Genomic DNA, 18338 nt, shown 5'->3' with positions numbered 1-18338 from the left:
GTTTGAATTTATATTTGATTGTTTGAAACTTTGTATTATCCTTTAGAATTTAATAAAATGATTTAATTTATATTGTCACATTTAGTGTTATGTTGTTTTGAGCAATTTGTTCGTCTCATCCCGATGTTTCCGCCATCGGTTGGGGTGTGACAGATTGGTATCAGAGCCATAACTATAGGGAATTAGGTAGGATTGCCTTAGTTTCCCTAGTCTATAGTAGGAGTACTCTGATACCAGATTGGAATCAGAGCCATAACTATAGGGAATTAGGTAGGATTGCCTTAGTTTCGCTAGTCTATAGTAGGAGTACTCTGATACCAGATTGGTATCAGAGCCATAACTATTGGGAATTAGGAATGCCTTGCCTAGTCTATAGTTTAAGAGCTTATTCACTATGTGTTGCTTAAAACAACTTCCATTCTATCTTCTTTGCTTCCCTCTATTCTCTTGGACTCTTAATATACATGCCTTTCCTAAGGCTAACACAATACACTTGGAGGCTTTGAAGACACTCTTACAACACAATCGAAGAGACTCATCAAGATAGGGGTGATTCCCACAGTTGGTGATGATTTTCACTCAGCTATACTTTGATTTTGCACGAAATCTACCCTCAAGTTAGGAGTGATATCCAAACCTTGTTGGGAGTTTTCCATTTCATATTCTAGTGGACCCTTATCTTTGGATAAGTACCAACCACGTTAGGGTACGATGTTATCAAGTTAGAGGTGATACTCGCATCTTGTTTAACTAGTCCCACCCCTCGATTTTCGCTCTCGCCAAAGTCTCGATTTCCCAATCGATTAAGAACGTGTAGTAACTGGAAGGGTTAGGTACCGGTAGTCGGGACGTCCTGTCTAGGTTTGGCATTCGTATAAATCCATTAAGGACCTGTTGCCTACCTGGGGACCATCGATGAGAGTACTAATACCTATTAGGCCAAAGCACGTTTCCTTAATTCGAGAAGGTCTTCGATTCACTTTGGAAGTGTCATACGTTACGTTCTGTGACAATCCATATTTTACGTTAAATCTCTTTTTATGTTATCTCAATTATTATGTGTTTTACATTGAGCGTTATGTTCATTTCTAGCTAGGAGACACATTTCTCACTATTGTCGTAACCTAAAAACAATTAATGATACTCTCTCGTGAACAAACTAAATTTATCCTACTTTCATTGTACATGATATTCTATGTGTATCATCATGTTATTCTATGTGCAATGCTATTCTATGTAAAACTATTTGGCAATTCATGTGAAAGACAATGTGCTATGTGATGCATTCATGAAATCAATTTTCCTAAATAAAAAAAAAAAACCCTTATGATCAAAGTCTCATTTTATAAACCTTTAGATATAATCTTTTCAAAAGTTTCCTCTTAGATTTCGAGGACGAAATCTCCTAAAGTAGGGGAGACTGTAACGCCTCGTATTTTCGATCTTTCTAATTATAGTTTGATGACTTGTACTTTCCAATTTAGCCAATTGTACTCTCGTTTATTCCCAAATTTCATTTCGAGACTTGAATCATAATGAAAAATGCATGATTTTATTCATATTTGTGTTGATATGCTATGTTATGTTATTACACGTTGAAACACGTTGAAACTATGTTAAGCACGTAAAAACAGTGAAATTCCATCTAAATCTCAGCTCTTAAATTCATCGTTGCCAAGAGATTACCCTAAACCGTACGGAAATTGGGAATTCGTACGCTAATTCGGTAGTTTACCAGAAAGTTTGGGTTAAATCAAATAAGTACAATATTTATTATTAGTAGTTTAATATTGTAAACAATTAAATAAACTAACTTTTTAATAAAAAAAAAAAAGAGTTTGATTCTCAGTTAACAAGGTTAGTTTAAACCTAACCTAGTTAATAAATCCTTTTGAACCTTCAAAATTAACCTAGTTAGTTCAACTAGGTTAGTTTTTTTATTAAGCAAATCACTAACTGAGTTAGGAAACTCAGTTAGTGCTGTTAAATGTCAAAAATGATAACAAAAAGGGATAAATCCCCTGGAACCGGTATAAGTGAGACTCTAACCCGCGCCCTTATAACCAAACACAAGTGTCTTAGCCAGTTTTTCCTCCAGGCAGGAGCTGTTAGATTACTAGATTTAATTCCTTTTATACGTTAATTCGAATTCAAACCCAATCCTTTTAACCGCCAAACTCACGCGTCTTTCCGGTCAAGACTTTCCTTTCGTTTCCGGCCGTGATTTCCGGCAATCAATCATTTGATTGATTGCCATTCCGGTTACCAAACATACCGAGTTACCTTATTTACCTCCCGGTTACCATAATCATCCGACTCAACCACCTATATAACCCGAAGCACCCTCCACTTCGAAACCACACCTCACACCTAAACACCACACCCTCGCTTATCTCTATAACCGGAGCTCAACCACCCTCGCCGGAGAAGAAGCTGACGACGCCGGAAACCCCCATCCTCACCGGAGTTCACCACCACCGAGCCCCGCCTTCTGCCGCCGTTCTGGGACGAAACGTCGCCGGAGAAGACGACACCTCCGGCAACCCTCCGGTTACTCCCCTACCTTTCTTTTTTTTTATTTTTTTTGTCGTTTACTGTTATTATTATTATTATTATTATTATTATTACTATTATTATAATTCAGATATAATTATTATTATTAATATTATTTAAAACATGTTTATTATATTCAGAATTTTATTTTCAGATTTAATGTATTATTTAAATCAGAATTAGCACTTTATAAATATTAATCAGAATTATTATTTCTTTTTAATTATTAAAACAGAATTTATACTTTATTAAATCAGAATTTCTAATAACAAAATTATTATTTAATTATTCAGATTTATTATTTTTATTAAATCAGAATTAACATTTTATATATATATATCAGATTTATTGGTTTAATTTATTTAAATCAGAATTTTTATATGTAATAAACAGAATTATTATTTTTTTTCTGATTTATTTATTATTTATTTTTAAATCAGAATTATATTCAGATTTATTATTTTATTTTATATAATCAGAATTTTTATAAATAGACTTATTATTTATTTAGAATAGAATTGTTATTTTATATATATAATTAGAATTATTATTCAAGATTATTAATCTATAATATTTCTATATATATCAGAATTATTATTATTTATTTAATCCAACATTTTAGTAAACAATATTTATAATACTTGGTAAAATCAGTATTATTTATGGTCATTTACTTATTGTCACATATTTTATTAAATATGAAAATGCGAAACATATGATTATTTTTTTTAGAAATATTATTTTTTTGCCTTGTTAATCAAATAATCTCTCAATTTCCAATAATTAACAAACCTCAAAATTAATAGGGTAATTCTCTTGTGCACGCTCTCTTTGGGAAAATCTTTGATTCTTATTCTATTCCAAGAAATACGCAACGCACTCTAAGGTGAGTATACATGACCCATTTTCCATTTTCACACTTTTGGGTGCAATATGTATTCTATATCAAACACGTTATTCACTTCAAACAATTTTATGCACACTCTATCCTTACTCTATGTGATACATTTTAATCATGTTAGACATGTTATGCTAATGTAAACACCTAATGACTATGTGTTCATTAACTTCGTACAAGCCTCCCCTAACAATGGTAGCGCTATAGGTTGAGAAACGCCCCTCCTGTTCTATGAGCAGGTATTGTTAGGTTAAACTATGTCAACATACTCAAACTCGTTTGGGTACACTTTAATTGCGTTAAACTTTGGTTTGGGCACATAGAGTAACATCGTTTCGAGTATACTGTTTACATGATATTGTATTTCACATTTGGATATGAGCAAACATTTTAAACACGTACTATGCTATGTATGAAAACTTGTATACTCGCCAACATGCTTTTGTTGACTTTATTTTAATACATATTGCAGGTTGATTGATCAAGATACAAGAAAACAAGCTAGGATGGCTTAGAAACTCATTCTAGAAATAAGCTATTGTTTGAATTTATATTTGATTGTTTGAAACTTTGTATTATCCTTTAGAATTTAATAAAATGATTTAATTTATATTGTCACATTTAGTGTTATGTTGTTTTGAGCAATTTGTTCGTCTCATCCCGATGTTTCCGCCATCGGTTGGGGTGTGACACATGTGTACCAGGAACACCTACAACCTCGCCAACAACACATACCACCGGGTTGGAGCTATTGAGTGCAACATCAACGATATACAAGATGATATCGGTAGCATCCGGGAGTACATGGCGGGGCATGGGGATGGAGGTGATGATAGCGGTGAAGACATGGACGTTTGAAGAGATAAGGGGCGGGTTGATGATGAGCCCACAGGTTTAAGTACCCTTTTCTACCAAACAAGTTATGGCCTGCGTGCCACTTGTTGAACAATTTACTTTCCTTGACTACTTTTTATTTCTGTTTTATTTTTCTACTTTATGTTTGGAGACAATTAACTGTGGTAATGTAGGATGTTTTATGTTTGCTTGGTGTGGTATTAAGTGATGAAACAGGTACAATGCAAGGGTTAGAGTGCTAAACCTTAGCACTTACAGGCCCAAAATGGAGAAACCGGGAGACGAAACCTGTTTTTCAGGCTCACAGACTGTCCAACGGGGACGTGTCCAGCCGACATGCCCCCGTGTTCATCTCCCAGACCTGCTGTTTGGTTACTGACCTGCAATTATTTGCCAGACACGGGGCCGTGTCTAACCCACACGCCCCCGTGTTCATCTTCTGTAAGTTTTCAATACTGGCAGTTCGCCACGGGGTCGTGTCCAGTGGACACGGGGCCGTGTCCAGACAGTAACATAATTCTTTGCTTTTTAACACCACATCACACATCCAATCAACCTAAAAATTTATTTTTGGGACATTGAGGACAATGTGTAATTTAAGTGTGGGGGGAAGCTAACACTTTGAAATTTTGCAAGTCCTAACAACAAGCCTTACACAAAACTCTATTGGAACCGCTAAACACCCCAAATTTTTTCAAAAATCCTTTCATTTTTACTTGTCTAAAGTTTAAGTTGGGAATCACAAGATTAATAAGGTTATATTTTTAAAAAAATTTACAACCGAAAGCGTCGTGATAACAAGAACCAACATAAGAAAATTATGAAACGGCATAACAAGTCTAGTTAAAATTTAATTATATATACTTGATCACATTAAAAACCCATTCCCACAAAAGTGAGTTTTGAGCCTTTATTGAGCATACAAATTTACATCTTTAGACTAAATGCTCATTTTTCGTTTCTTGTGTGAATAGCCGCTTGGTTCTTACAACTCTAGAACTTGCCACGACGATTTATTCCCGGTCCTTACCAACTTAAACCCAAGTAAGTAAATGATGGAGGCATTAGGACTAACCATTTTTCTTTCTACACCATTATTTTTTCAATTTTTTTTACCACCTACCCAAAAATCCCTCTAGTTAACCCCTTTGAGCCTAAACCTTTCATTTCATTACCCTAAAACCCTTTTCACCCACCAAAAACCCTTTTTTATTTTTCACCCTTTATTTTAGTATCAAGCTCGGTTTCTCGCAAGCTCGTTCTTTTATGTGACTAAAATATATATATATATATATATATATATATATATATATATATATATATATATATATATATATATATATATATATATATATATATATATATATATATATATATATATATATATATAATGATGAAGTTAAAAACAAACAAAGCTATACAAACAAAAGCTTGTTTGGAGAAATACTTCAAAATAAAAAGTCACTAAATTTTTTTTTTTCGAAAACCGACGCTTTTTGCGCCTTTCGCCCTTTTACTAACCACTAACCCAACCACCCACCTTTAACCCAAGCCTAACCCTTCACCCAAAAAGTCCTCTTGATATTTACAAAGGTATAAAGTTAAAAAGGAGGAGGATTGATTGCTTGGCAAGCCTATGGAAGGCGTGAGTTCCATGCCGCTCTCGAGTGATTCACTAAAAATACACCTACGGCCGAGTGTTGAGTGATTTATCCCGTGAGGTATGCGAACTTGTATATAAATAAAATTTTAAAAAAAAGGCATGTTATGCGCAATTAAGTAATTTATCCTATGCGACGTTCTCAATAAATCATAACGAATAGGATTGTGAATAAATAATAATAAAACCTAAAAAGATCTTTGGATTCCCGACACTCTATGACAAACCAAAAACATTCTCTTCTCCCTATTCCATTTGGGAGTGTAAGCCACATTTAAAGAGTTTTGCTTGAGGACAAGCAAAAGTTCAAGTGTGGGGGTATTTGATGTGTGTAAAATGCAACATATAAATCACATCAATTAAGGCATAAAACTAACCCTTTTTAAGTACTAATGTTGGAAAAAGAGTGTTTTTGTCTTCCTTTTGTATTTTCAGGATGAAATGAACTCAAATTCACAAAAGAAGCAAAAAGACAACTAATTCTAGCATAAATACAAGAAAAGGAATAAAAGTAGACTGCCCGGACCCTCAACGGCATCCTCCAAAGCAAAGAAGAGAAAACAGAAGCCTGAACACGCCCCGTGCTCAGCCAGCACGGGGCCGTGCCCAAGAAGCAGCATAAAAGACAAACTTGTAGAAGCTTCCATTGCCCACCACGGGGCCGTGTCCAGTGAGCACGGGGGCGTGGTGAAAGTACAGCAGGCGCATTAATTGTAATTGCGAATTACAATTAATGAGGAGAGAGACTGTCAGACGGGCACGGGGGCGTGTCCAGCGGACACGGGGCCGTGCCCAGCCTTCTGTTCAGCCTATAAATAGGGGTGCTTGGTTTCATTCCATCTCATCCCTTGGCACACCACCTCTCTCACACTTCATCCACCACCCACCACCACCATAACACCATCATCCACCACCATCATCCATTGTCCATCATAGAGTGTGTGAGTCGTCTCGGTATCCAAGATTGATCGTAAGAGTTCTTGATAATCAAGGCCATGTTTGCCTATGTCTCTTACATCACTTGGTGAAGACAAGTGTTTAGTATAATACTTTTTATTTTTAATCTTTTGCACTTTTTATTTGGTTTTGTATTAATGACTTTAATAACTAGTTGCTTATGTTGAAGGTGATCTTTCCTTATCGTTTGTCCGTGGTGTCTTGGCATTATTTTACTGTCTATATAAAATAAAAGATTTTCACCATTCATATCTCCACGGTCTATATGGAGGTATGTTGGCTACCTGGTCGGGGGTTAAGGGAACGGTTTGGTAAGGGTCTTGCCTTTATTCAGCGTTTAGAGGTCCTGCTTGGGACCTAGGTCAAATTTAGTAGGATCTCCTTCAATGCCCATAGGTATTGGATGGCGGGGATCCAAACTCTTTGACCCCCTCATAAGATAACTACTATTAATACTATAACCCGGCTATTTAGGACTGTATCCCTGCTGACTCAGACTACTTAGCCGAGGGTAACGTCACCGCCAAAAGCGGGGCCTACCATAATTTGCATTAATAACTTACTTCATTATCTTCCAATAATCCGACCCTTTAGGATTGTATCCTTGCTGACTCAAACTACTGGGTTGAGGGTAACGTCGCCTTCAAAAGAGGGGCCTACTACAATAACTAAGATAATCTCTTAAACAAGTGCAAAAGTGCGAAAATAATCAAAGGTTATACTAATACACGAGTCGGATCCAAGTGATTCATCTTGTCTATCTGTTTTTATTTTTATTTTATTTTTCAGCATTTAGTTAGTTTTTATTTTCTTAGTTTAAAAACATTTTTCTCACTTTTTGATTTGATTAGACGTTGAGGATAAACCGGTATTAAAAGCTCTTGTGTCCTTGGACGACCTCGGTATCTTACCAACACTATACTACGTCCACGATGGGTGCACTTGCCCATATGTGTGTTTAGTGTTAGTGAATATCGTGTTTTATAAATTTAAAACTTGGCTAAAGGTGTAAAAAGGGCTTAATTATATATCTAAATTATATACACACCAACACACATCAGTCGCTGCTATTGAAACTAACAATAGGGACACCACAATATGATGCTCTGGAATCACTTGCTTCCATCATCCATAGCCCAATGCCCGGGGCCAATTCTCTTTCTACACCCAACCTCACCTCCACAATTCCCCCACAAACGAAATTATTGTTGGATGCTCTTGATTTGAACCAGACACAAACCGGTCCTTCTCAATCACCTGTTAATGAGAACATACCTCAACAAGTGACTGGGTCTGATGTATCAGTCATTGCTAACCCACCAACAACACCTGAGGAGGTTACACCCCTTGAGTTACAAGTAACTCTTGGTGGTAGTCCAAGTGAAGCAGCCACTACAAGTGCTGAACCCACTGGTTTGCATTTGGACAGTGGTTACATCAATAAGACTTCCTTGGAGGCAATTTCTTCTCTGGGAACACCTGTGTATCCAGTTTTCACTGGTTCACTAAAACGTGTTTCTCTTTTTGAAGGAATAAGTCCCCAGTTCCAAGAGAAAGGGGCATCAGTGGATGATTTCTGGAGTACACTTCCTGAATCAACCACTGTTACAACCACTAAATGTGGGAATTCAGATGATCCCATTAAATTGGGTGATGGTTTAATGTACCAAGATTTGACGGATAGAATTAATAAACTGGATACTTCTGCTGCAGAAGTCAAAGACATGCTGCAATAGTTGTTGAAAGTTCAAAAGGTACCCACTGCTGCACCAACTCCAACAGCTGCTCCATCATCTGCTTCTTAAACAGATGAGCTGTGGAGTTTGTTTCAACCATTGCTCCAAAAACAAAGAGAATTAGTTGATCAGCAGCATGAGATTCAAATCCAAAAGTTCAGAAATCTCATGGAGTCAAGGTTTAAAGATACCCAAGCTGATTTCAAGGCTACAAAGGCTCACATACTGAACACCATTGGCACTGCTCCTCCCACTGTTATCTTTGTGGATAACCCACCACCAGATAATGCCAAAAAGGGGGAGAAGTTGAAGCAAATGAAAAAGAGGGGATATGAAGATGGTGTGTATATTGAACCGGAAAAAGAGAGCATGACTAAAGATATTCCCTTGCCAGATGGAACCAAGAAGATTGATGTAACCACAAATGCACTTGCTGAAGCAAAGGCAAGTGTAAAAAGGGATAGAGAGGCTAAGGATTAATCCAGGTGGGAACAGGAGAAAAGAGCATTTATGGAGCTGAATGAGCAGGGTATTTCTGAGCAAAAGGATGATAAAAATCCTGAGCCAAAAAGAAAAAATCCCACTAGAAAAGTGAGGGAACCCAAACACACACCATCCAGATCCACAAACCAAACTCCTAAACCTACTAAAGTCTCCACACATCAATCTTCCACCCAAACAGCTGTTGCCACACCTGCTATATCAACAATTGTTGGTACTTCAGTGGTTTCAGCAATTGTTAAACCAAAAACCACCACTTCAACCACAACAACTGCTCCCACTACAACCACCGCCCCACCAAAACAACCATCACCACCATCACCTCCTGTCAAAAAGCAGAAGACAGCTGATGACACATCATCAGTTGTAATGGAAACAGTGGTTTAAACACCAGTTGTTTCAACAACTGTTAGTAAGCAACCTCCCACTTCAATCACTTCCACTACAATAACCACCACTCAAATCACCACCACTGATCCATCCAAAACATCATCAGCCTCTCCTCAACCAAAAAGGAGAAGGTTAATTCTGAAAGATGATGATACTTCACCACCACCAACATCTTCACAACCTTTATCACTTGTTACAATACCAAACCCTGTTCCTCTCTCATCAGCTCAGGTTCAAAAGCCAATCACTGATGTTACTCCTGCAGGTGTCCAATATCCTCTAGAGCTTGCAGCAGTCAGAGAAGAGATCAAATCCTTCTACTTTGAGGATGACCCTGCTAAAAGGAGTTTGCCGTCAGTTGGAGGATATCCCAGGCCTAACAATATTGAAGAATATTTGAAAATCAAGGCTCTGCAAGCAGAGGATATCTCTAAAAGAAGTTCACAAGGGAAATCTGACAAAGAAATTCAAAGGCATTATCAATTCCTGCTCACACAAGTCAGATCTTTGGAACAATTTGCAAAGAATGTTTGTCAGCAAATATCAGAAAGAGCAGATGAATCCCTGAGAAAAGACTACATTGATAACATTATGTCTTACAAGAAATACAAGGGAGAAAAATACATGTATAAAGAATGGACCATTCCTGAGCTTGAAAGTGAAGCAGCCAGGATTCAAGAAATGATTAAAAACAAGGTCAAACACACACCTCCTGATTGGGCAAAGTACAAGAAGAATGTACCTGATAAGGCATTGGAGCTGAGGAGAACGAAAGAGGAATTGATCACTGCTGAATTTGGGTCAAAGAACCAAGTGATGAGATGGAAAGAAGACAAAGTCAGGGTCAATTACAAAAAGTTGGAGGAATTAAGAAAGAAAAATCCAAAAATTCCTCAAACACCTGACTATCCTGAAGCAGAGGTTTCAACAAGACCACCAAAGCTGCAAATCAGGAAAGCCACTACTCCACCTAGTGCCATTTTTTATCAAAGAAGAAGGCAAAAATAGATGGATGCAGAGACAACAGAAGATATAGCTGCTGGTAATGAAGTGATAAAAATGGTTATGAAACAGCTGATATTCCTGAACTTGCTCAAGCTCAAAGCACTGCTCAGTCTGTCATCACTAGGCCAGCATCTCCAAACTCCTCATCTAATAAAAATCTCCCAAGAAACCCACCAAACTCCAAAGTACTAAAGTGGAAAACTGATAAACATACCCATGTACTGACTGTGATCAAGTCTAGTGGAGAAGTGAAAAAGATTTCAAGGGAACAAGCACTTGGCCTAAGTGTTGAAGATCTGCAGGATCTACTTGATCTACCACTCTGCAGGGATGAAGATGATACAGGTGCCTTAGACTTTGAGTTACAACTCAAAGGGCAAATAAGGAAACTGTTGATGAGGCAATAAAGTTCCACAATAATGAAGGGTTTTGGCATTAATTATCTGTTCCAGGGGGAGATTGTTGGGATTGAACCCTATCAGGGGAACAGATAATTAAAGCCAAAACTGGATCAGAGCAGTGGATCCTAAATAAGCAGAAGTTATGTTTTCATTCTCTCCACTTGAAAGTGGTTTCAACATCTGATGACCTCCAATCCACTGATCCTTACAACTGCTTATCAAGTCAAAGATTGATGAAGACTAAAGCTCTGCTGATCAATCTACTGCTATGGATCAAGCACTGCTGAATATATCAAGTAATGCTGGAGTCACAACAATGGAAGGATAAAGTAGTAGTTTAGTTTGTTTTTATGTAATGTATTGTAATCAGTAGTTAGCATAAGCAGTGTTTGTATTAGATCAGTTGTTAGAGTTTGTTAGGAGGTTAGATGTCACTATCATGGTGACGTCAGCAAAGATGCCACAGTGGTTTGGGCGTGCCTATAAATAGAATAGTACCCTGTACTGTTCTATTAGCTTTTCACCACTTTTCTTCCTGTACGAACAATCACTGTGAGCTCAGGCTGAGGGGGACTTTGTTACATGCATGCATTGTAATCGTTATTGAAATAAATTCAATCATTCGGTTCTTTGTTGAAAATGTGTGTTGAAAGCAATTCTCCTGTTTGATTGTGTGCAAAGTTTGTTTCCATTTATATTCCGCTGCATTACTTGTTCATCTTTCATTTTATTTCAAACATAAAACACAATCAATCCAAACTCAGATCCTAACACTAGGCATGAGCAAATGGTATAAAATACCGATCCCATCCTGATCCCATCCTGATCCCGATACCGATAATCCTGATCCCGACATGTTTCGGTATCGGAAATGGTATCCACATTTTGGTTTTTTCGGTATCGGTAAAATACCGACTTTTACCCTCAAAATACCGATACCGTACCGAACCGACATGTTTCGGTATCGGTATCGATATCAAGTATTCATGAAATTTCGGGATTAGGATTATCGGTATCGGGACGGGACGGGATCGGTATTTGCTCATCCCTACCTAACACAATGAAGATTAAAGTGAGGATTCTCAGTCTAACACACGCAAAATCTTTTGGTCCGACGCAATGATTGAAAACATTTCGGTAAGTTTTTTTCGATCTGTAATCTAATCCACATGTTTTTTCGTATAGATCAGGGTACAATACCTGAGGCTATTGGGATGTTGGTTGCATGTGGATGTGAGACGAACGCCAGTGACGGTGTCGAAATACTCACAAGGTCTTCCACATGACTTCTACAAGTAGGTACATAAGTTTTTTATGGTAATGAATTTGAATTTTTTATCAATTAACTGAATGTGATTGAAAAAAATGGTAAAAAAACATTATTCTGACTGATTATTCTTGAACTATACTAGGATCTTTTTTATTTTTTTTTAATTTCTTGAATGAGCTGTGTGTTTAATATCTGAAGTTTACGGTAATGACATTTAATTTTTAATCAATTACCAGAGGTAGATTGAAAAAAATGTTAAAAACTTCTTTAGTTAACGATTGATTGTTCCTGAACCATACTAATTTTTTTTATTTGTAGCTTTTTATTTATGGAATGAATAGTGTGTTTAATTTATGAATAATATGGTAATGAAGTTTAATTTTTCATCAATCAATAGTGTTCTTGACTGAACTGAATCTATAGTTTGTTTAGTTGATTATAGTTGTGGGCGAACCAATTTCTACGACGCGCTATTACTAAGGTTTGCCTTTTGCAAAACCATTCATGCGTTAAGTAGATCATTAGCATTTCCACCACACTGTTGGCAATCAAGGTGATTTTACTCATTTAAATAAGCAAATATTGCATATAGATTTCTGTATACGATATGGACTGAAGTTTAGAACTCATGGTTTTCTAAAGCATTTTTAGCGAATCATTAGATTATAACTTAGTTTAGATGGTTTTTGGGTACTTGACGTTTATCACTACTTTATTTGTTTATATCTACATTTATCTATCTGGATTTTGTACTTATTGATTGTTACTATTGTTTTAGTATAAGTTCAAGTCTTACATTTAACTTCTTTTTAACTTTTGAATAGGCTAATTGTCATTTTGTGTGTTGTTAACTAAGTGTAGGGAAATTGATTGATCATGAAATTCCTTAATAGGATTTGGATAAGCTTTACCACCTTCGTAACTTTGCTTTGATTTTGTTAACAGTAGCTTCCTAATTTGTTTCCCTTTTTAGTGCCAGTCGTTCAAGATCTCCTTGAAAAAAGAGAACATAGTGTGGACCATGAAGGGATGCCAATGAGTCCCCTTGACTGCAGCAGCCGAAGCCACACTCGCAGTCTCGAGACGCATGGTTCTCCATCTTCTTCAAAAGGAAAGAACAAGTGCCCAACTCCTAATGAAGACAGGGCTGGCCCATTTCTTGACATGGTAAACTCTCATTATCTACCTTTGTATCCTATTAATTCAGTTGATAGTTGTTTGTCTTTTGTGTGCACAGTTTTAAAAGCAAATGGCTAAACATGTTGGAACAGAGGCATCACCGCCTTCTTTTGATTATATGCTCTGACTAATGAAATGGTTCAATTACCCATGGTGAAATGGTTATTATGTTCTGTCGGAAACATTTAATTTTAAAATACATTAATTTGTGCAGACTTTGGTCTTTAATATAAGATATAGTGTAATACATGGATCTTCATCTATTTTATATTCTTTTTGTGTTTAGGTAAATGATTGTGTGCAATTTGAGCTTTAACGAGACGATTTTGGTGTTTTAACATGTGATACTCATCTCAAGCAGGTTCATCTATTTTGCTCTAATATATGACCTAAATTCCTGAATGCTTTTAGTTTTAAATATAATGGACTGTTATTCTGAATTAGCTTTTGTTATACATACAAAGCATCATCACCTTAGCGCCAGTGTAGTTTTTTGAGTTTTTGGTTTTCACCACCAACCTTTTCCTTTTTGTTTTGCCATGTTACACGTTTTTTCTTTCAGGCCACAAAACAAAGAGAGAGAACCGGGAAGAGTATTCAAGTGAGAGAGACAGCGAGATGACGGTGATGATGGTGTATGATAGTGGTGGTCGATGTATGTGAAGATGATTATGACTTAACTTTTTGTCTCTGGCGAGACTCCTATAACGAAGCGGAGATGATGATGTCAGTCGGATCCGAATGTAGTATTCCTGTGTTGAAGGTCTGATAATTGAAGGTTTTCTTGCCTATTTTTCCGGAACGCTCGAGAACTGCCTCTAATTCGTTGGTCCGCTACTGTCAGCATCCCGTCCGTCACACCGCGGCACCGCAGTCAGCCATCTCGCTTCAGGTAGTCTCACTCTTATTTGCTTAGACATTGGCTTCATGAATCCATAGATAGTTGCATTATTTAATAACAACTAAAGTATTTTAGGTTTCTGAAAGTAAACCTACTAAAATATTCAATTGTAGATGAACGGATTATATATCGAGGCATAAATTTTGGAATTATATGAAAGTAAATGTTGTTCCATGTGTTATTTTATGAAATGAATACAATTATATAATTAAAATCCCTTGGAACTTTCTATACATGCATCATGAAACATGATCCTACTTATTCTTTTGATCTTAATATGCATTGTTTCTTAATATGCTACTTGTTGTACATGTATATGTTTTTTTTCTTGCATAATTAATGGTACATTTTTATGGTGATTGAGACGAAGGTGAAGGTAGCGATGTTGGTCAGTGGTGGCACATAATATGAATGGTGATGATAGCTTCTACTCTTTCTTTAGGTATGTTCTTAGATACACCTTTTATCGATAATTGTTTACGATACTCAATTTCAAGTTTGGGTTTTTCCTCAAATTTATCATATAATTTTGCATTTTTGTTGCTTATTTTGGTTTTTTGATGATGGGTTTTGTTTGAAAGATTATGTATATATATTTTACTTTTAAAATTTTTGTTATAGATTTATGTCTTTTTTTTTTGCTTTTATTAGGGGATAGATGCATTGCTTTTGATGCATGTTGAATCTGATACTATTGGCTGAAATTGGTTTCAAATAAAAGGGTTTGAAAGATTTTGTTCTTTGTTTGCTTGATTGCAGGTTGAGATATTTCTTGAATGGAGATGGTGGTGGTGGTGGTGGCATGTGGGCCTTGCAGCAGTTAATTGCTAGCCCATTGATAAATGAGCTGAAGAAGATGGTACGCTCAAAAATATGTATAGATAAAAGGTAAGTATTTGATATTATTAGGTAGTTTTGATAGAATGTATGGATAAAAAGGTAAGTTTTTGATATTTTTGGGTAGTTTTGATACGATCTCATCCTCATAGGTCGTGCCTATGGATGAGTTAGTCGTGATTTACTTCATGATGGATTTACTTTATGATTTACTTCATTTTTGGGTAGTTTAGAATGTAGCGTTCCTAATTGAGAAAGGTGGATAAAGAGGGCTGAGAGTGATTACGGTCACCGCCCGACCTACGCCCTCTTAACAGTTTTTTTTTTTATTGTTATGTGGTTTTTAGATGGTCCCTGGGCAGTGGTTTGTTGCTCTGCTTAACTTCGAGTTTTGTATAGCATTGAATGATTATAAGACTAAACTGAACTTAATATAGGATGGTTGTAGTTTTTGTGTGAAGGGTTTGTAAAGTATAACAACGATTTAAAGTATAAATGTATGAAAAAAATGTGTTGCAACTTAAAATTCGTGCTCTGAAAACAGCAAGATAGTTTATTGTGTGTGATAGGCATAAAAAACCTTGAACTCGACAACATCAACTAACATATCATGTATCTCAGTTGTTTGTGACAGGAGAGTTGATAGTGGGACAAAACTTGATGGATGTTAGCTCAAAAGGAAAGATGAAAGTCTAGAGTGCACCAAAGATCTTAAATACCTTCCCGAGCTTTCATAGTTTTTATTTGATAGCTTTGGATTTTGATGCATTAGGAATACAGCTACTGTATTCGTGGATCAAAATTTGTATTTATAGGGTATGTTTGTTAAACATACTAACAAATCTTTACAATTTTATTTTTATTTTTTAGGTTTCTTAACTTTCATTTCTTTCCTTTCCATAGAGTTTTAAGAAGCTTTTTTTTTTATATTTATGAAGTTGAGATATTGTTTGGTTGAAGTTTTTCATTGCAATGAGAATATCATTTCTTTACACTTTTTTTTTACTTTTAAAGTTTTTTTAATTTCCATGTTTACATCTTCAAAGTTTAGTATACATTTTTTGCTAAATTGTAACGTCAATTACTATGTAATTTCATTAAGTCATTATAATTAATATAATATTTAGTATATTTTATAAAAGAATAAGAGATGTGTCTATTAAAAGCTAGCGTATCAATTAATAGAATATACATGTGAATATTAGGAAAATATGCGCATCTTATTAGTGAACTTGCTTTTTTATACTTTTTGTGAACATATCTTTCACTGGGAGCTTTGTTACCTTTTGTTGTTATTTAACGTTTGTCTTTTAATTTGCAGATCTATTGTGATGGTCGTAGCAAGAAATTCTAGATGGCTCTAAGAAAGAGTAATTGTTGTTTGTCTGGAGACACCTCTGAGAAAGAGTAACTATTGTTTGTGTGGTGACACCTTAATTCTTAATAGAAGTAAAAGATATAATGTTTTATACTTCAATACATTTTAACTATATTTTCACTTTGTCAATAAGTAATTTATGTAATGTGTTACTTTTGTATTTATATTATTTATACACTTTGTGATAATGTAGATTAAATTTTTCGACCCGCGAAGTTCGCGGATGATAACCTAGTTACTATCTATAACAAATCAGGGTGCATTTCTACAGTACCTTGCTAAGCACCCTAACACCCCTTATTCTTTTTAATTTTGCTCACCTCACCCCCTCAACTTTTAGCATTGAGTTTACACTCCCACAACTTTCTAAAATCCTTCTAAAATACCATTTTAACCCCCTTTGAGTTTCTAGAATTTCAAGTTTATAAGCCTATACGAGACATATACTATACCTATAGGCCTATGCGGGACCTATCCTACAACTATACGATGCTATAGTATACTATACTATAATACTTCAATATGCATATACGGGGACCTATACGATACGATACGATACGATATTACAATATACGGTAATATACGATACGATAGGAGATGATACTATACTATACCTATAGGCCTATACGAGACCTATACTACAATTATACGATACGATACGATACGATACCATACCATACCATACCATACCATACCATACCATACCATACCATACCATACCATATCATACCATACCATACCATACCATACCATACCATACCATACCATACCATACCATACCATACCATACCATACCATACCATACTACACTTATATGCATATAGAGGGCCTATATTACATCTATATGTTACGATACTTAACAATGTTTTTTATTTACTTTAAAAAGTCCTTATTATAGAACTTTGTTAAAACAATAAATACTGTATAGAAATGCTAAAAAAGAGTTAAATGCTTGGTTGGTCCCTGTGGTTTGCAAATATTGCAGACTTGATCCTAGTAGTTTAATAATTACACACTTGGTCCCAGTGTTCGTAAATTTTGCACTCGGGTGGTCCTTGTCATTAACTTAGGTTAGATTTCTCAGTTAAATTTGTATAAAATTACCAAAATACCCTTACTTATTAAAAAAACAATAAATAAAAAATAGTTTAATTAAAACAAATATTTGTGTGGGTCCTACACCCACTTCTTCCCCAAATCACCATCATCTCTACCTAGTTCTCCCTCTCTTCTCAAACAAACACCACCACCACACCACCACCACTGAACACCCACCATCACCACACCTCCACTACCGAACACCCACTACCACCACTACAAGCACCACACTTTCTCTCTCTCTCTCTCTCTCTCTCTCTCTCTCTCCCTCTGCCCAGCCCAGTTCTTTATCACATTAGCCAACATCAACACGTAGCTTTGCGCCACATGAGTCTTCTCACTCTGACACAACTCCCACCGACTACCAACCGTTTCCGACAACAAACCCGGACATTCCCTCTCTAACTCTCTCAAACACTCATAACCGACACCGCGTAACTATTACTACAGTCAACAACACCTCAACCAAACCCTCCAGTTGACTAACAAAAGTCAACTTAGTCATTTTACTATCATTACTGTTACTATCATTGTGATTATCAACAGTAAACATAATAAATATACATGTGGCTGAAATTAGCACTTGTTCTTTTAACGAGTAACTGACTGTAACGGGGTCAACCGGAGAGTTGATGACGTAACAGAGGGTTTCAAGGAGACGATCTAGGTTTTGTTCGATTGAGGAATTGGTGAGGATTGTGGTGACGTGTTCTTCACGG

General features: G+C 36.0%; 1 protein-coding gene across 1 annotated transcript; it reads left to right on the top strand.

The window, feature by feature from the left end:
- The first annotated feature begins 9169 nt into the window (after positions 1-9169).
- On the top strand, positions 9170-9547 carry LOC110931866 (salivary glue protein Sgs-3-like). The gene has a single exon (XM_022175239.1). It carries the CDS (start codon positions 9170-9172, stop codon positions 9545-9547), a length of 378 nt encoding a protein of 125 aa, XP_022030931.1.
- Positions 9548-18338: the final 8791 nt, after the last annotated feature.

The sequence above is a fragment of the Helianthus annuus genome, chromosome 3 (assembly GCF_002127325.2).
Source record: "Helianthus annuus cultivar XRQ/B chromosome 3, HanXRQr2.0-SUNRISE, whole genome shotgun sequence".
NCBI lineage: Eukaryota > Viridiplantae > Streptophyta > Magnoliopsida > Asterales > Asteraceae > Helianthus > Helianthus annuus.
This window is presented reverse-complemented; position numbering and strand designations above follow the sequence as displayed.